Genomic DNA, 20,618 nt, shown 5'->3' with positions numbered 1-20,618 from the left:
GGAAATGTTACTGCTTTAGAAAAAAAATAAAGCAAGCAGACTTCCATTTCTGGTGGACTTGAATACTAATCAACATTTATGACACAAAGTCATTCTAAAAAATACAGGAAGCTACAGTCTAATGAACTGCTGATTTTAACAAAATTACTTTTATACTTAAGCTTGTGATTATACGGTAACTGATCAGTGCTAATACTTTACATATTCATATCCTTTAATGAAGACAGGTGACTGATTTCAGCATACCCAATGGTTGAAAAAGGCAGAGTATTACAGGCGAAAACAGCATGCAGGGCAAGACACATCCAAAACTATTTAGCAGGTAAAAATATTCTAGCTTATACCGACCAAAGACTGATAAAAACACATTGTATAACTTCACCTACATAAACCAATAAAAATTATGGCAATAGTTTAGCGGATTCAAGACTAAAAGCAGATAACCAAAACTTCATTTACTTTTTTTTAATGGAATTTCAGGGCAAAGTTTGTTTAACCCAAATGAAGATAATGACTCGAAATTTGATAATTCAGAAGGCTCTAACTTATAAAACCTAGTATAAATGTCTACTTTTCAATTCGTTTTTAATTAAATGTTTAAGTCAAGATGATTTAACTTAATATTCATATACCATTGATCAAAACGATCCTGAAATTTCTCTACCTCAATAATAATGATAACAACAATAACAGCAACAAGCCTTCTTAAATGAACTCCCCAACAAGAAGGTAAGCAGAAGGAACTCTCTCCAGCCGTCCTCACCTGTTGCAGAATTGCTCCGAGGGAGTTCTTGTCTTTCTGATTGACACCGTCTTTCTGCAGTCGAGCTAGCAGCTCAGGTTTCTTATAGGCCTTCAGTGCCAGTAAGTGAATCACCCTGTCCCGATATGGCCGCTGAGAAACACTGCTGCTGCTATGTGTCTTTCGAATGGTATTTGCAGGGTTCATGGGGGTTGATCTTTTCCTCTCAGGCACTGCATCTGAAACAGCTTGAGGTGCTTTCCGAATTTGCACTCTTTTCCCTGAAGTCCAGTAGAAATGACATTGTAACACATTTGCGGGTAATAATATAATGAGCATCTCAATTTCCACAACTCTGACTTAGGTACCTCTTCATTATGGAAGGAATAAAGACTTCATATTTCAGTTTTTACTTTAAAAAGATATGCAAACAGAAAGCAGTCTGAATAAATGGCCTAAAATGTGGATTCAGAACTTTCTGACAGAAGCATTTATTGGAATAAATATGTATTATAAAACTATTCTGGCCACTTAGCTATACACATGGATAATAATTAGTGACACACACCATAGCAACACACTGGAAATTTTAAGGTTGTAGGCATTTGATGTTAAGTGGAAATAAAGTAATCTCCATACTCACCTGTGCTACTTACAGAACTTAAACCTACATATTGTATGTCATTTCGTTGGCAGATATGAATACAACGAATATGTGAAATGTGAAAAATACCTGTCTATCTCACTAAGGACACACTGTTGGCTGAGCTCAGTCATTAGCTTAATTTCACAGATTCAGAAGCCACAAAGAGGAGAGTCAGGCATAATTTGGGGTCAACATTCACCAGGGCATTCATGAGTGATATTCCTTTTCAACAGACATAACATACTCTAGGAGTCAAAAAGCAAAAACAAAACCAATCAACCAACCAACCAACCACACAGTCTAAGAGGGCCAGACAAGCAGATCTCTCCTCTGTGGTGCTGAGACTACAAGGTGAGTTAGAGGAATGGAAAGTGCTAAAAGCAGGCATTCACACCATTTCTGCACAGGCCAGTGCCATTCACATAATTAGCACACTTTCTGCTTAAACTTAACAATGACAAGTGTTTGGCAAGTGGCTATTTCTAGAAAATACTGTGGGCTGTAGTGACCTGAATACTATATGGATGTGTGAAGCCATCAGTACGTGGCTGGTCACTGACAATACCTGGTAACCATTCCTTGCTGAAGAAAGAGAGATTAGAATGAAACTGTATTAGACCCTCGCTTTATGATTTCTGAGGTGAAATCTCATACGTCACTACTAAAGCTTCCAACTCTATGCCCGTTGGTTAAAGAGGGGGAAGAATTGATAATGACATACAAGGTGGAACAACTGCATTAGGGACAATACTAGCAATTAGAAACAATGGATAAGTAAAAGCAGTCTCTAAAGCGCTGTTGGCTTGGGTGAAAACAGCTTAGTGGGACAGGAGCTTTACTGAATAGTAGTTCTGTCCATGCTGGGTTCCCAAGGCCTGGCCAGAGGGGCTGTTTGTTCGATACAATCCTACCTAAAGGAGAAAGAAAGGTCTCACTGGCTCTTATATTTCTTTACTATCTAGATGTAACCAATTGTAAATATCAGATCAAAATACTGCACAACAAAGGAACTCAACATTAAAGGGTCACTGCCCAGTGGTAAGAAAAGCTATTAAATTAAGGTACAATTAGAGATTTGGAGATAGATTTATATCTGTTTTCTGTATTTTTCTTAATTCAGAGATAGATCAATGTCAGATGTGCAGGGAACTAATATCTACCTTGCACCAATTATGGGATGGGGGAGGGACACCGTGCTAAGAGCTTTACACATATAAAGTCTCATAAAGTAACCTGATGAGGTAGGCCTTGGTCCTATTTCACAGATAAGAAAACTGAGGATTTCAATGGGATAAGCTCAAATAGTAGAGTGCTGACTTAGCATTTGGAAGGTTCTGCGATTAATACCCAAGTTTTCCTACTTGTACTTCTTTGTTGGAAAGGTTTTATGAACAAATGCCTAATGTCTGCCCTTGCTTCATGTTAGGCTGCAAGCTTCCTGTAGGCAGTGCTATGGCTGCTTTGTCTATCAGCAGACCTAGATTTTGATGACTTGCAAAGTGAAATGACCAGCAAAGTGTCAAAGTGAATGACAGCAAGTGAACAAGCAGACAGCAGAGGAGCAGAATCAAGGTGGCCTGTGCTGTATTTTTGCATATTACCAGGCTGCCAGAGTCTGAAGACACAATGAAATTTCTAAAGTGGCAGTTGCAAAACTTTCAACCCACTACTTCTCAGTTGCAATAGTGTTAGCAAACAGTACTACTTCCTTGAAATTTCAATAGGAATTTTTGGAAAGAAAGAATAGAGTTAGGTCAGACAAGTTTAGGAAACGCTATAAATTCCACACTCCCCTCCCCCTTGAAACCTGTTTAACTTCTACTTCCCCAAACCAAGCTGACTATGGATCCCTCTCCCACACTCGTCTCTAGGGAGCGGGATGAGCAGAGAATGGTTTTTAACTAAACTCATATACACCATGACTGGTCATTTAGAATGAATTCAGGCCAGCAAGGAAGGCAAATACAAATAAAAACAAAAACAGGACTATCACTGTGTTGCAGGCTGCCCTATCTCTTCTGTAGGTCTCACCAACCTCTGGTCCACAGTCTCAGGAAAGCCCCTAGGTCTCCTGAGTTTACCACACCCTCCCAAAGTAGACATAGGGCTACCAAATAAGGGAGGTTCACTTTGCCCTTAAAAGGGGTCAAAGTATGATGGCTAACAAGAAATTAGAATCTGGACAGGGATGTGACAGCATTGGAGTCTCACCTGGGGCCTAATGCTAGGCTATCATAGGTCCATGAATCTCCTACCCACAAAACACTCACTTCACCTTTACCTCATTTTAAACAGCAAGTTGTAGGGTAACCCCTTTCTTTCAAATGATGAAAGAAGAATCCAGCCACACTGGGCCACAGAGTTTTGCACAAAGATCACTTGCTCCCTGCCTCCCCATCAATTTGTGCCTATTCAACCAGGAAGGAGTCCTCTGATTTAAGGTAAGAAAGGCTATAAATGAAGAAAACATTAGTACTCTAAGCAGTTACAGAACTGAGATGCTAAAGCAAAAAAAGAGCAGGAAAATGTGGTTCAAAGTGGGCAGAAGAAAGGATTTATTTTTATTTTTTACATTTGCCTCAGAAAAGCCCTTTTAATAAAGCCTGTGGGAGAACCTAATTCTCTTCCCAGACCCAACTGCTAATCAATTCCCTGGGCTCCTTATATAAACAGCAGCAGCGGGTCGGACAGAGTTGGGTAATCTGGGACTATATCTGAACCGTTTTGTTTCATAACAAGGAGCCCACTGCTAGCTTCTCCATTTAATATGAGATGGTAAAAGTACTTAGCCCTCCGTCTAATGACTCTGAGTAAACAATCTGAAAGGAAGGTGTTAAAACAGACAATCAGAAAGAGAGCAGGGACAGCAACCGTCTTCTGCAGTTGTTTTTCTGTTCTGTGGAACCTAACTAAAAACCCTGGCAACACTGACCCAAGGTTTTAAAAACACTGGCAGGACCTTGACAGTGGTGTGACTCTGTCATGGTTAAATACATAATCCACTGCAATGAAATCCATCTCCACTACTTAGCATTTGAGATCACTTCTTCAAAAGGTTTACTATCAAAACATATATAAACAACAGTCATAGACTGCTAGGACTACAAAGGACCTTAGCTGTTATCTAAGTTCAAAACCCCTTATTTATTTTTTTATAAGTTTATTTATTTATTTATTTATGGCTGCGTTGGGGCTTCGTTGCTGCAGGCAGGCTTTCTCTAGTTGTGGCGACCGGGGGCTACTCATCGTTGTGGTGCCGGCTTCTCATTGCGGTGGCTTCTCTTGTTGCGGAGCAAGGACTCTAGGTGCACGGGCTTTAGTAGTTGTGGCGCACGGGCTTAGTTGCTCCGCGGCATGTGGGATCTTCCCGGACCAGGGCTGGAACCTGTATCCCCTGCATTGGCAGGTGGATTCTTAACCACTGTGCCACCGGGGAAGCCCCAAACCCCTTATTTTAATATTTGAGAAAATTAAGGTCTCCAGATGTTAATTGATTTGTCCAAGGTCACTCAAACATGTACTAACATCAAAAATAAGGAGGATGGGGGGAAAAGTTGGGAAAACTGGAAAAAGGATCCTAGAAATTAGGTTGTTTGGGTTATTTTATATACCTAAATAGATATTAGGTATATAAAATAACCAAAATTTACAATTCAATAAATTTCCAGAATTTAGATAGGAGTCAGTGAGCAGACTTAAGATACTGGTAAACTAGAAGTGATAAGTTTCTTTTTTCTTTTTTTTAAACAAAGGGGAAGGATTATAACACAACAATGCTCATCATTGATATCAATGGCATAACTAGAACTGGAAATATTACTGAAGAAATAATAACAATGTTTTCTAGGTTAAAGCTTCTCCTGTGCTCCTCTCCAGGCAAAATAGGCCTTCCCCCACTCCCCACCCCAAGCACACTAGAAGGTCACAGAAGCTCACATTCCTGGTTGCCTAGGGAAGCTGACCCCTAAGAGCACAGCCTTCCCTTCCTTAAACTGGGCTTGTGCCCTAATTCAACTATCAGAGGACTGGATGATGCCACCATACCCCCCACAGTGAGACCAACATTATTCCTATTTGTCCTCTACTCGGGCTGACACTATTAAAAGAAACCTTGCTCTGCAAAGGCTTCTGCAAAGGCTTCTAAGCTGGCAGAGGTCAGCTTTTGGTATCATTTTATATGATATATTCAATTAAGAACTAAAGAGGTATCTCCTATTGTCTTATGAAAGAAACATAACTTGTTAATGAGGCCAAACTCTTATCATTTGCTGTTTGCTGATACCAACAACTTGATATGTAAAATGGAGAGGCAATCATAACCCAGCTCATGCGGTGATTGTGAGATTTAGATGAATAACTACATGTGAAGTGCTAACCAGTGCCTTGTGCATTGCAAGCACTCAGGAAGTGCTGAGTAATATTAGTTTTGAAGGGTGACTGACTAGCATTTTAAAGAACTAAATGGGTCAGTTTTGAGATACTGAAAAAAGCAGGAGGATACAAACTGAGCTGCCTGGAAGGAAAGAAACATGGTAAAGGCCTGGCAATGGATACAGTTAGAAGAAAAAGATCAAAACATGCCATAACAAGGAAGAGTAAAAAAATCATAAAGAAACACCAGAAAAGCCAATCCGGATACTAGTCTTTTGCTCTACTGTATTCAGAATTGATTAGTCTTTTCTTAGGAGTAGTGTGTGCAGTTTGGAATTCTGAGGTGAAGAACTGGAGGCAGTCCAGAGAAGAGCAATAAAAATAATTAAAGGCTTGGGATACAGGCCATATTAAGGAAAGCTAAAAGGAGCTGGGGTTACTTGACCTAGAGAATAAAGGGCTGAGGAGGTTAATGACAAGATTTAAGACCAGAGAAGAACACTGCTGTGATGGTGAGTAGCCCAGGGCACAGAGGACACAGCACAGAGGAGAAGGTTAAACAGAGCACTTGTCTGGCAGAGGTCACTGTGGGGCTCTGCAGGGGGGGGAACATATGTGTGCTCTTCTTAAAATGGCACAGATGTAATCTGGTTCAGATTTAAATTTAGATAACCTCAAATTCTATGTGGTCACTCTAAAAAATGTATATAAATTATCTGTAGTGCCTATAAGAAACCCTGCAAGTTCCCAAATTCCCATACCATCAGGGCATGTATGGCCTGTGTAATTCTGGGTGTTGAAAAGTCTCTTGTGTAAGCTGGGAATGAACTGTACCGATCCTATCAAAACAAACAAAAACACATGGACATAGGGTACGCCCAAGGATCTTTCAATGGAAAAGTACGGTGATCATTGCTAATTTTCAAGCTTTGGAATAAATCAAGGTGAAGGTTTTCAGATAGTTATATTGGGAAGAAAAAAAAATCATTTTGATTGCTGGAGTCTTCTATTCCTTTGTCAAACACACCAAGTTGTCTTACTGTTTATAAATTGGTGGTATTGGACTTAAAAAACACTCTCAAAGCAACAGGGACAGCAAATTCATAGCGTGCACTTAAATTTAAGAGCAGCAGATCTTGTACATTTTAAAAACAATTTGAGATTTAGCCTACTAAAGTTAATTAAGTTACCTATGAGAATAAAGAAAGAAAGAAAGGAGGTTTGAAGTTGTTACCTCATTCAGCAGGAAAGAGAAGATGAAAAATCTCATTGCTAGTAACTTACTGGGCAGGGAACTGGGCCCTGTGGGTACAGATACCTGAGGAAGCCATGAATTGTTGTTAAACCAAACTAAATGTATCTAAGCTAAGCACCAAGTCCCAGAAGCACTGGCTCTGTTCCAAAGAAATACTTATTAAAGATACTAGTGGAGCTTCTCAAAGCTGAATGTATTGTAGCTGGGTCAGCAATGGGAAAATACAGAAGTAGAATTATACCAAACCATGGAAAGATGTTGATTAAGGGATCTGGTTATTCAAGAGACTTTTTGTTAGCATTTACATTTTCAAATTAATATCCTTTCATCATTTACTATCCAGTGACTTGTGTTATTAAACTGACCGAGGCCTCATAGAGCTCATCCTCACTCTGTGTGATTCTCTCTATTACTGTTAATAGTCACTGTGAATTAACTCTTTAAAACTGTCAGGGTCACTGCTCGTAAAGGAGAGACTCATCTTGCTGGTCTGGTCTTAATTCCCCTCGATTTGATGGATATTTGAGTGAGCTGATGATAAAGGTGATGGGGGTAGGGCAGGTTCTTAATTAATGGAGAGGTGAGGATGAGGATCCATAATTGAGATGACATCACAATTGAGGTACCAAAGAGGCATCACCCTAATGCTTTGCTATAAGCACGTTTTAATACTTTTGCAATAAAAACTCCTTGTTGTGCAAAGATCCTTTGAAATTCTGCTAATAGAAAACTCATAAGTTCTACTAATAGATTTTACTATAAAAATAACTCTCCAGAAGTACAAAATAAGAACTATACTGTCCACCACTGAAATTACATCATCCAGTGACAAAGAAAACACAACAGTACCACTATCACAATCTCACATAGTAAAGTAACTTGAGCAGATCCCAGGATTGTAAAGTAATAACAAATGGCCAGTAGAGGATCTGGGATTTATGAAAGAAATAAAACTTTTCAATCTCTTCAATTTATCAGCAGTATGAAGAGAATAAATGACTTTTGACCATGTTTTTCAAAGTGTTCTGAAAACTAATTTCTGTGTTTCCATTAAGTAATATTACCGATATTTACCTAGAGTGATCTTGAATTATTCCAATCAATCAGCAAGAAGGAGAAAGGTATCTATACAAACCTACATATGGTCCACCAGGTTTGATAACTTTTGTGCTTCGGTTGCGGGATTCCTCCTCTGCCTGGGTCATTCTTTCTCGTGTCATCTGATACGAGTCATTTGTTGCACACACTGTAATTTTATCTTGTATAAATCCCAGGCAATTGAGCTGGGATGCTCCAGAGCTGTCAGGTAAGATGGTGCCTTGTTAGATATGTCCCACATTTTGCATAATAAAGGCAAGCAGAAATTGTATAATCCTAAAACCAACAGCTTTAATAATAACTTTGCAATTCAAAATAACTAATATTAGTCATTTTAAAATGTAAAGCTTACTTAAAAATTTTTAAGTTTCTCCTCTTCATTTGATATCACATTTTTTTTTTTTCCATATTCTGGATAGAATGGGTGAAATGAGATCTCAGAGACCAAATCCATGAAATGTTGAAAAAAAAAAAAAAAAAAGAATCAGTACTTGGAATGAAGACCAGAGTCTTGATGGGCACTGTAGTTCTACTGTCATTTTTAAAAGAATTACCTACCACTGATGTGAAAAATGTTAAAAGTTTACTTTTAATGGAACCATAATATGTATGCTTTAGAACTGACTAGATGAAACAGACCCACCATAATAATGCCTTTTATTTTTAATAAGATATTAAGTTTAAGGCTAAAGAACTGCCAAATATCATAGTTTAATTTATTACTATTCACCCAAATACCCTAAAAAATTGTAACTTTATATTTACCATTGTTAAATCTCTATAAGATGATCTTTTGATACAGCAAATACTGAAAAATACTGGAGATTTTTGCAGAAATATTAAAAAAAGAAACCTTTTATTTACACAATCACGAATATTAACACTGGCCAGGAAGACGGCTCTGTATTCAAAGTATTATGCTAATATTAGGGGATTATGGTAACAGTTATGCTAGTATTTTAAAAAGAAATTATTATGGCCTTAAAACAGACTAGAATGTAGAAGTAATGAAAATGTCACTACAGCTCTGATATTCTATTTCTAAACTTAATTGGAAGTAGCTTTGTTATGATGCTAAGAAATAAGGGTTGATAAAATTTTTGTAAGTTGCTAATAACTGTCTGTACAAATGCTATTTAAAAAAAATCAGTTCATTCATCTCATAAATATTTATTGGGCAGAGAGACTGTGTGCCTGGCAATGTGTGAGGTACCTGGGCTGTGACAAGGACTTACAGATGTGGTCCCTCCTTCAAGGAGCTCTCTGTCTAATGGGCGACAAGAATGAGCACACTGGAAATTATGATGCAGTGTGACAAGTGACAGGGAACAGGGAACCCCCAGGAAGGTACTTCACCTGGACTTGTGGGCAAGGCAAAGGCTTCCTAGAGGAAGTGGTGATTGAGCTGATCTAGAGGGATAACTAGACAAGGGGGAAGGACAAAAGTGTTCTAAAGGGATAACCAATGTGTGCAGGCCCAGAGGAACAAGGAGAAGGTTTTCAGCTTGACCAAAGGGAGCTGGCAAGAACAATTAGAGGTGAGGATGAAAAGAGGGTATAAGAAGTGCATCACACAGGGCTTTGGAGGTCATAGTATAAATTTTGGACTTTTCCCCAAGAATAACAGAGACTGAAAACAGTCTCATTTATTCCGTAGAAAAATCAATCTGGATGCAGAACAGATTGAAAGGAAGGGGGCACTCTTGTGAAAGCAGACCAGTTAAGAGGCTATTGAACGATTACAGACAAGAAGCAATGGCTTGAACCAGGGTAGGGCAGTGTGAATGCAGAACAGTAAACAGATTCCAGAGATAGTGAGGAGGCAGCATTGACAGGATTTGGTCAGAGATTAGCCATGGCCAGGGGTTGGGGGTGTGGGTTGGGTGGGTGGTCGTTAAAGATTGTGCCCAAGTTACTAGGTGTGTGGAGCTGCCATGTGAGACACCGGAGTACGGATGGGAGAGAGAAAATGAATTCAGTGTTGGACCTGGTTGGTGACTTTGAAGAAGTAAGGAGCAGTCTCAGGAGGGAATGGACTGTGAATAACACTAATATTTAAAATAATCAACAGGAAGATAAAAAGACCACAGGAGACCAAAGAGGTAGAGGGAAATTAGAAGAGCAGTGTGTCATGGAAGCCATGGGAATAGAATACTTCAAGAATCAGAGAGTGGTCCACAGTGTGAAATGTTGGCAACAAGTCCAGAATAATAAGGAACCAATAAGCATCCCCTGGGTTCATGGGCAAGGAGGTAAAGGCTCTCTTCGAGAAGCATATTTCAGTGGAATGCCGGGGACTGAAGCCAGACTTCGGGTCCAGAAGTGAGTATAAGGGAGGCGGGTTTGGGTTTTTTTTGGTTTTTGTTTTTGCGGTACGCGGGCCTCTCACTGTTGTGGCTCTCCTGTTGCGGAGCACAGGCTCCGGACGCACAGGCTCAGGGGCCATGGCTCATGGGCCCAGCCGCTCCGTGGCACGTGGGATCTTCCCGGACCGGGGCACAAACCCGTGTCCCCTGCATAGGCAGGTGGACCCTCAACCACTGCGCCACCAGGGAAGCCCGGTTTTTGTTTTTATTGTCTTTTTTAATGAGGCCTACTTGAGCTGAAAATCCAGTGAAAGGAGAGAAAGGAAGGGGTAGGGAGGGAGGATGAGTAGGAAGAAAAGACTGCAGTAGAGAAAAGTCTGCAGTGTGAAGGTCTGGTGGCAGGAAGTTTGAATTTCAACATCTCCCCCTATGATTTACTAAGTAATTTACATAGTGAGAATAAGCTGAACCTATTGCCAATCACAACGAAGATACAGTTTTCACCATCCAAGGTCAAGAAACAGATCTTTACATGAAAACAAAATACAGCTATAAACCCTGTGGGCAAGAAGGTACTCTCCAGAATTCTCCACTCATCCCTTTTGAACTTAGTTACCTTAAAAGTTTAAATACTTTGACATATGTGCATAAATGTTCCTACAGTCCTTCTCTAGCCTAGCTCACTGTTTCCTATACTTGAGTATGCATTATTTACAGAGCTGTATTATGTATTTTCACTAGGCCTGTGAATGGGCAGATTCAAGGAATTTTTCAGTGTAGGATTTCCACCATCTTACATATGAGAAAAGCGAGGCCCAAGGAAATTTAAAAAGAAAGATAAGAAAGGAGACTAGTTGATATATATTTTTTGAACATCTATTTATGGAGCTCAGCCAACACTGTAAGACTGGAAAATGAGTGTAAGAAAGCCCCTGCCCTTAAGGAGCTTGCACAACTGTAGGAGAGACAAGATATATGGAAAATAAAAAATCAAACTGAATAGAAAAGGTGGAGCCAGATTATAAAAAGGTTTTCTTGCCAGGATAAAAACTGGAACTCTGAGTGCTTTTGTTTTTATGATGGCAAATTTCAATTTATATTCATACCACACTTGGATCATACGAATGTATTTATGACAATGTTCTCACAATAATTGTTTCTTTTCTGTTGGCACATCATGTATAGTTTTATAAAGTGACCTTAAATCTTTCTCCAAACAAGGTAGAAATAAACACACAGGGTATTTATGATGTAAGGGAGAAACCATATTACCTATGATAGGCCTGGTTTTGAAGAGGGAATTAAGTTCCTTAATGAAATTCCTAATGGGACATAGTTCAGTTTGATGTCAAAATGTTCTCACTGTACTAAAATAATTCTCTTAAGACAAGTGTTACAGGTAATGGCGCAATTAGAAATCGGTGTGCCCTGTGGTATGTAAAGAACACTGAAGTAGGAGTTAGAACTCAGTTCTCATTCAGCCCAGTCACTAACCAACCAGCTATGCAACCTGTGAAGTGAAGGGGTGGAACCACACAATCACCGAGGACCATTGTACTTGGTGATTCTATGATCTATTACAATGCTGTCCCACAGAAATTTCTGCAATTTAAAATGTTCTGTGTTTGTGCTGTCCACTATGAGAACCACTAGCCATGTGGTTATTTAGCCTATAATATGTAGTTAGTATGAGTGAAGAACTAAATTTTAAATTTTATTTCATTTTTATCTATTGAAATGTAAATAGCCCCATGTGGCCAGTGGCTATTACCGTGGACAGTGCAGAAAAGTCTACAGTCTAAAACACATGCAATATATACCAAAAAATGTAAGTTTGGGGGAAGGCAATTTTTAGAAAGCAAAATTAGCATATACTCAGGGAAAATGGCAGATTAAGATAAAGCAAATAGTTATTTAGTCGCCTTAAATGGGAGAAGAAATTTAGACCTCTCTCAGTGAAGTGCCTTATTTTGTATCTCTGCCTTCCCTGCTTACTTGGAACACAACTTTCCCTTCCTTTCTCCCACACACAGCAAACACTTAAAGTTTCAAGTACGACACAGAGGAGAGATAGGGATGGGTGGCCCTGGGGGCCTTGGGGAACTTTCGGCCAATGTCAGTGTTTCTCGGGAGGTTGGGGGCTCTAAGGCCTTGTCTTTATCCACAGGCAGAACAAACTCCTACGAGGGGCCGTTCTTTAATCAGAAACAACCACAGCAAAGAAGTGTGTAACAAGTAGCTTAGTGTTTACAGAGGACCTAAGTAGATAAGGGTTCCAGTGGGTACCCTGGGCTATGGGTGTGTATTTTTGTCTTCCTCCCTCCTTTCTTCCCCTGAAAATCAGAAATGACTGCTATACTGGGGTTAATTTCTAGTTTCCATTCTGCTGCAGAATAAAGATTTTTAAAAACCTATCTTAAAACAAGCCTTGCACAGCGAAGGAGGAAGGGGATATATAAAACACACGTATATTTTCCTCCTTTATCTATGAGTGTGAGTCCTGAGGATACTATAAAGCACTCTTATTTATATTCAGTGAATAAAAATTTAAAAACCCCTCAAACTTGTCTTTAATTAAAATAAACAAAATAAACCATGTTTTATAGGTATAAAATCTATACTTTGAAAATTCCTCAAGGGAAAAAATCTTAAAATTTTTGTGATGGTATCCTACAGTGACAAATATAATTTCTAGCACATAGTATGTGCTCAATATTTCTCAAATAAATAAATAAGCCCTACCATTCAAGTCAGTAAATATTTACGGAATGACTACCATGTATTTTATTGTAGAATTAAAAAAGAAAATCCTCAAAGAAAAATCATTTTCCCTTCAGCATACCTTGGAACGCACTTACCTGGAGAAGGTTTGCTGGATGCAGTCAAAGCTGCCTTGAGGGTTGTCTTTACCCACATTTGACAAATAGAAGTTAAAGGTATGCACTTCGTTGGGGGGATCATTTTTAGGGATTTTGACAAGCTAAAAGGGGGACAAAGAGAGAAACACCTCAAATTATAAATTTGCTATAGAATGATTTGATGACTGACTGAACTGTTTTTCAAGCGACATTCATTTTTTACCGACGCCCTCTTGAGCATCTAAATTTATAGCATTTATATTACCAAATCATTCAAGGAATCTGACAAGCATGCTTTAACTCACCACGTTCTTATTTCCATTTTCTATCCTAAAGTGTCAGTAATCATATCGGCTCAGTAATTAGTTTATAAGAGGAACCCCCTTCTTTTCAAACTAGAAAATGGTTACAGTTCACATGAAGAGTTATTAGTGAACTCGCTAAAAAGCTCTTCCTCTTTTGAGATACACAGGTTCTGCCTTTGGCTACATGACCCGCTGCTAAATAGCTTCTAGATATTTAGATGGTCTCGAGATAGAGTCCATATCCCAATCTTTTGCTGTCTTATTACATACGCATTTCATTTTAATTCTTACTTCTTGGAGCAATATTTTTGAAGAATAACTAGCAGCATAAGGTGACTACTATAATTACATTCACACCAAAACGCAGCTGGGTGTTTCTCCCTGCCCTATGATTCTTGTACTCATCCTCATGTTTACAGAACAAGGTCAGCAGCCTACAGAGATTATTCTGCAGGGCACTCCAAGGCTGAGCCCCAGGCAACACTGTGGAACAGGCAGATGTTTCCTATGCTCTTGCTCAAGGTCTGGTTTCTCTGCTAGATGGGAAGCCCCAGAAGTGAAGGGACAGGGTTGCTCTCGATTACTGAACCCCTGTACCAGGTACATTTTCCTGGCACATAGGAGGAGCTTAATAAATATTTGTGAATAAATGAACTGGAAACTTCTGTCTTTCAACTGCTCCACTCTTCCCAGCTCCCAAGACCTTTCTTCCCTTGGGTCTACAGGGGCCACCATGGTGTTAGATGATAATTATGAATAGGATGCATTGGAAAGAAAGTAAAATATGACTTCCTGCTCTCCAGCCTCCAAATACATGGTCTTGGCAATTTAGCAGACAAGCAAGGAGGGAGAAAGTGTTTTCTAATTCTCTTTTGTCTCCTCCAAATCTGCCCTTTACATCAATGGAAGATTAAGACTCAGAGCTAACTGGCTGCCAGATATATATATATATATATATATATCACTCATGAATATGCTAGTAAGCATAAGCATGTATGAACTCTACTTGGCCCTGAGGACATCCTGCAACTCTGATTTGCTCACTCTAAAAAGACTCCTAATGTTTTATCTACAGAAAATAATTTAAAGCCACCAACTCCATCCCACACCCCTCCCCCTAAAAGAGTCAAGAAAGCTAAGAAGGGAGACAATTTGCAGTGTCTGGTACATAGCAGACATGCAATAAATGTTTGTTGAAGGAATGAACGAACAAGGAGACGAAAAAAGAAAGAAGTCAAAGGTAAACATCTTTTCAAAGGAGATTCATTCAGAAGACCCATGTAGAGTTCGAGAGCCTAAATTTCACCAAAAATGTTGAATATTAGATAATACTCCATAGATCCTCCATCACTCATGAATTTAAACTATCTTTGACTCCCTTTTTAAATTAGTTCTAATTACTAGAGTAACAAGCTTCTACATTAATTATCCACTCTATAAATTATATCTCTGGGGGGCCCTAAAGTTACTCTTTTATTTCCCCAAATTTCCCCTAGTTCTAAAATGCTGGAACTTTGTGAACAAGTCTTAATTTACTCTGTAAGTATTCATCAGGCTGTCTTATTGGGCATGCAAACTGAACACCTCGTCAGCAAACACACACTGGTGAAATGAAATGGAACGTTTTACTTCTTAATCCTATAGAGATGGAGCAGAGCAGGAGCCAAAGGAATGCTTGTGTGAGATGCAAGGGAACAGCAAGTCTGTCCACAGGCTGGTGGTGTAACAGCATTCACTGACGTCTGCTTTTGTTTTCCTAATAATAGCAGGGCTCTGCTGTCAGAGAAGGGATGTGCCCGGTAGCCCAAAGCTTCCTTAAGGTCTAGGACAGGAGGTAGACAGGTAATGTAGGTGTGAACACTTGAATGACATCCCTTCTTCAGCCATGACTCACTTAACTTCCATTCACCTTCCCCCTCAACTGTCCCTGTAGATCTGCAGAACCTGGTTGGGGAGATTTTCCACAGTGGTTGTAGGCTCATCTCCAGGCCAGGCTCTGGCTTCAGTTTAGGCCTAAGGTCTTCCTTCCTGTGCGGCTCAGGTCTGGGAATGCAGGAGCACTTTACGTATCAGAGTATGAAAGACTGTCCGTTTGGGGAGATTCTAAGTTATATTTTAAAAAAGTAGAAGCATATAGTTTTTTTGTATTTTGCAGGAGTGACTAGAGTCTGTACTCAAATTCTACAAATGTTCGGTATTCTTTCACTGAAAACTTTTAACTTAATTACTGGAGTCCTTAAGCTCAGACATCTACTAAACAGAGCATTTTATTCAGGAAAGTTCTTAACGAACCTTTATAATATTTAAATGTAGATTTTTCCTTTCTTATCATCTAAATTGTGATTCCTCTTAAGTAACACTTATACTTCTTAAGGTGAAAAATTATCTTCCTATACATTTTTTTCATTTTTAAACACATACACACAGAATGTCTTTGTGTAAATTTGGAGGATTTAATAACAAAAATACCTTGTATGAATTAATTACTGTGCACACCACTCAAAGCATTAGGGTCTGGCCTGATGGTGGGCATAGAATACTTTCATATTTTTATTCTTTAAAAGAATCTTGAATAGAAAAAAGCTATAGTCATTTAAAAAATATCATAATGAACAGAACAGGAAAGAATCAGATCATACAGAAACAAAATAAAAAAAAATACACAACCCATGCTATATACCCACTGAAGTGTTTGAAAGTTTGTATCCCACATAGATTAGAACAGCAGTTTTCAACAAGGGGCAGTTTTGCCCCCCGGGGACATGTGGTGTGGGAGGGTGCTATTGGCATCTACTGGAGGCCAGAGACACTGCCCAACACTTTACAGTACACAGGACAGTCCCACAACAAAGAGTTACCCAGTCTAAGATGTCAGTAAGGCCCAAGTTAAGAAATTATGGATTAAAGCTAGAGGTAGAAAAGAAGTCAGGGAATTCTGACTTTATTGACTTCTGAAAATTAATGAAGAAGTGGAGGGGGAAATGGTATCTTTAAAGAAATAAAAGTACCCGTTTAAGAAAAAAAGAGGTAATAGCATGGAGAATGACAGCAGGACTTCTCAGAAGTCTCTCCAACCCACTGTCCCACTCTGTGGTGTGTACGTGAGCAGTGAGCAGATAGGGGCAGGGGCAGGCATCAGGGAAAATTATGTTCATCATGGAACCCAAAGGTGAATCTTGATGCATATCATGGTAATTTTCTCCAGCCGAGGAGCTGGGGTGGGGTTGGAGGTTAAGGAATGATGAGAACATGAAGTTCTGAGTTGCCACAACTAAGTTTCTACATCTCCTTTCCTCTGTGGTTTTCAGATCAACAGCAATGCAGATGGTACAGCCTGACCTAATCTCAGGCTTTTCCTGTAAAAGATCTGAGAGCAAGATGTTGCCTAGCAATCTTCGTATCTTTAAAATTTCAAAAGCTTAAATTATACGGTCTATAGATTTAGTATATCTAATTTCCTGAAGGGGATGGCATAAATTAGATACAAATTTTATTTGCATTAATATCTGAATATACTCTTCAGAATGAAATGTATGTACAAAAAGTACTTATGTTTATAGCTGGCCTAACAGTTTGGCTCCTTGGGCAAAGCCTTAATGGAAAGAGCAGGTTGTGTATGACAATTAGGGCAGGCAGGAGGGGTGAAGGAGTGGGGGCTTCAGAACTAAACTATGGGGACCTCTGAGTGGACCAGAGCCTGTAGGACTGCTGAGGGTCAGAGCTAAAGTGGGATCAGAGTCCCCACTTCAGAGACTAGACTTTCAGAGGAACTTGTGGATACTTATGGCTCCTCTCTCTAATATATAGGAACCTATTCAACAGCTTGTCTAGATAGTGAAATAGGAGTCAATCGTTTCTTCCAGAATGGTTATGAAGCATTTTCTTATAAACTGGCCTTTGAATATCGAATATGAAGAGAGGGAGTTAAAATGAAATGACTGTTATTGGCGGGCATACGATCAGCTTCTGGAGACAGGACTAATCACCATGGGAAAAGAAATTCTGAGGTCTGATTTAGAAACAATCGTGGAGGAGCATCCCTTTGTACGATAGGAACTTCTCAATTTTAATTATAATATTTTGAGCTTTTCCTATAAATCAGTGGGAATATCTTTATATTTAGCAACCCATGGTCTACTGGAAATTTTTTTAGCTAAATGTCTTAAGAATGAAATATTATTTTAAAAGTATCAAAGACTATGATTCTAAACAGTTTCCTATTCGCAATGAAAAATATAAAAACATACTACCATGTTCTGGGCAACTCGAAATGTAGATTTTAATTTTCATTCCAAATATGAGAGCCTGAAAATCAAAGGCTTAGGACCACAATCCACAACCCTCCTCCCAAACTCCAGTCTGTCTTTGATAAGAAGCTACGAAGACAAAGTTTCAGGAAACTTTCAGACATTTATAATTAACATAAACACTGTATACCAAGATGTGTAAGTCAAAGCTTCTAATTATTCTGAGACATAAGTTCAGGCATGTGGCACTGGGATCCTGCCTGAAAGGTCATTTCAATATCAAATCACAGACCTCCTATTTACGTAAGGATATAGGACAAAAGTGCAGTGTGCACACTGCTGCAAATTTCTCACAGAGGCATGCTAACATCTGCTTAAAAGCCACTGGTACTTTTACTGCAGAGGTTGCTCCACTGGACTGAGGTACACACTAGATTAAAAATAGGACCATCAAGCAGAGAAAGCTTTCGACAAAATTCAACACCCATTTATGATAAAAGCCCTCCAGAAAGTAGGCATAGAGGGAACTTTCCTCAACATAATAAAGGCCATATATGACAAACCCACAGCCAACATCGTCCTCAATGGTGAAAAACTGAAACCATTTCCACTGAGATCAGGAACAAGACAAGGTTGCCTACTCTCAACAATCTTATTCAACATAGTTTTGGAAGTTTTAGCCACAGCAATCAGAGAAGAAAAGGAAATAAAAGGAATCCAAATCAGAAAAGAAGAAGTAAAGCTGTCACTGTTTGCAGACGACATGATACTATGCACAGAGAATCCTAAAGATGCTACCAGAAAACTACTAGAGCTAATCAATGAATTTGGTAAAGTAGCAGGATACAAAATTAATGCACAGAAATCTCTGGCATTCCTATACATTAATGATGAAAAATCTGAAAGTGAAATCAAGAAAACACTCCCATTTACCATTGCAACAAAAAGAATAAAATATCTAGGAATAAACCTACCTAAGGAAACAAAAGACCTGTATGCAGAAAATTATAAGACACTGATGAAAGAAATTAAAGATGATACAAATAGATGGAGGGATACACCATGTTCTTGGATTGGAAGAATCAACACTGTGAAAATGACTCTACTACCCAAAGCAATCTACAGATTCAATGCAATCCCTATCAAACTATCACTGGCATTTTTCACAGAACTAGAACAAAAAATTTCACAATTTGTATGGAAACACAAAAGACCCCAAATAGCCAAAGCAATCTTGAGAACGAAAAACGGAGCTGGAGGAATCAGGCTCCCTGACTTCAGACTATACTACAAAGCTACAGTAATCAAGACAGTATGGTACTGGCACAAAAACTGAAAGATAGATCAATGGAACAGGACAGAAACTCCAGAGATAAACCCACATACATATGGTCACCTTATCTTTGATAAAGGAGGCAGGAATGTACAGTGGAGAAAGGACAGCCTCTTCAATAAGTGGTGCTGGGAAAACTGGACAGGTACATGTAGAAGTATGAGATTAGATCACTCCCTAACACCATACACAAAAATAAGCTCAAAATGGATTAAAGACCTAAATGTAAGGCCAGACACTATCAAACTCTTAGAGGAAAACATAGGCAGAACACTCTATGACATAAATCATAGCAAGATCCTTTTGGACCCACCTCCTAGAGAAACGGAAATAAAAACAAAAATAAACAAATGGGACCGAATGAAACTTCAAAGCTTCTGCACAGCAAAGGAATCCATAAACAAGACCAAAAGACAACTCTCAGAATGGCAGAAAATATTTGCAAATGAAACAACTGACAAAGGATTCATCTCCACAATTTACAAGCAGCTCATGCAGCTCAATAACAAAAAAACAAACAACCCAATCCAGAAATGGGCAGAAGACCTAAAGAGACATTTCTCCAAAGAAGATATACAGACTGCCAACAAACACATGAAAGAATGCTCAACATCATTAATCATTAGAGAAATGCAAATCAAAACTACAATGAGATATCATCTCACACCAGTCAGAATGGCCATCATCAAAAAATCTAGACAAAATAAATGCTGGAGAGGGTGTGGAGAAAAGGGAACACTCTTGCACTGCTGGTGGGAATGTGAATTGGTACAGCCACTATGGAGAACAGTATGGAGTTTCCTTAAAAAACTATAAATAGAACACCATATGACCCAGCAATCCCACTACTGGGCATATACCCTGAGAAAACCATAATTCAAAAAGAGTCATGTACCAAAATGTTCATTGCAGCTCTATTTACAATAGCCAGGAGATGGAAACAACCTAAGTGTCCATCATCAGATGAATGGATAAAGAAGATGTGGCACATATGTACAATGGAATATTACTCAGCCATAAAAAGAAACGAAATTGAGTTATTTGTAGTGAGGTGGATGGACCTGGAGTCTGTCATACAGAGCGAAGTAAGTCAGAAGGAGAAAAACAAATACCGTATGCTAACACATATATATGGAATTTAAGAAAAAAAAATGTCATGAAGAACCTAGGGTAAGACAGGAGTAAAGACACAGACCTACTAGAGAATGGACTTGAGGATATGGGGAGGGGGAAGGGTAAGCTGTGACAAAGCGAGAGAGAGGCATGGACACATATACACTACCAAACGTAAGGTAGATAGCTAGTGGGAAGCAGCCGCATAGCACAGGGAGATCAGCTCGGTGCTTTGTGACTGCCTGGAGGGGTAGGATAGAGGGTGGGAGCGAGTGAGGGAGACACAAGAGGGAAGAGATATGGGAACATATGTATATGTATAACTGATTCATTTTGTTATAAAG

General features: G+C 39.1%; 1 protein-coding gene across 6 annotated transcripts in view; it reads right to left on the bottom strand.

The window, feature by feature from the left end:
• The window catches only part of ELL2 (elongation factor for RNA polymerase II 2), a 75,608-nt gene that overhangs the window by 16,721 nt on the left and 38,269 nt on the right, over positions 1 to 20,618 (bottom strand). For 3 of the 6 annotated variants that reach the window (XM_032625890.1, XM_032625892.1, XM_032625891.1), the window contains 3 exons: positions 13,277 to 13,398; positions 8,150 to 8,313; positions 764 to 1,023 (listed from right to left, as the gene is read on the bottom strand). In XM_032625890.1, the coding sequence (XP_032481781.1) occupies positions 764 to 1,023; positions 8,150 to 8,313; positions 13,277 to 13,398 (546 nt within the window). Of the gene's footprint in view, positions 1 to 763; positions 1,024 to 8,149; positions 8,314 to 8,464; positions 15,526 to 20,618 lie in introns of those variants that run through there. The other 3 variants (XM_032625893.1, XM_032625894.1, XM_032625895.1) reach the window with 3 other exon arrangements.

This window comes from Phocoena sinus, chromosome 3 (assembly GCF_008692025.1).
Source record: "Phocoena sinus isolate mPhoSin1 chromosome 3, mPhoSin1.pri, whole genome shotgun sequence".
Lineage (NCBI taxonomy): Eukaryota > Metazoa > Chordata > Mammalia > Artiodactyla > Phocoenidae > Phocoena > Phocoena sinus.
This window is presented reverse-complemented; position numbering and strand designations above follow the sequence as displayed.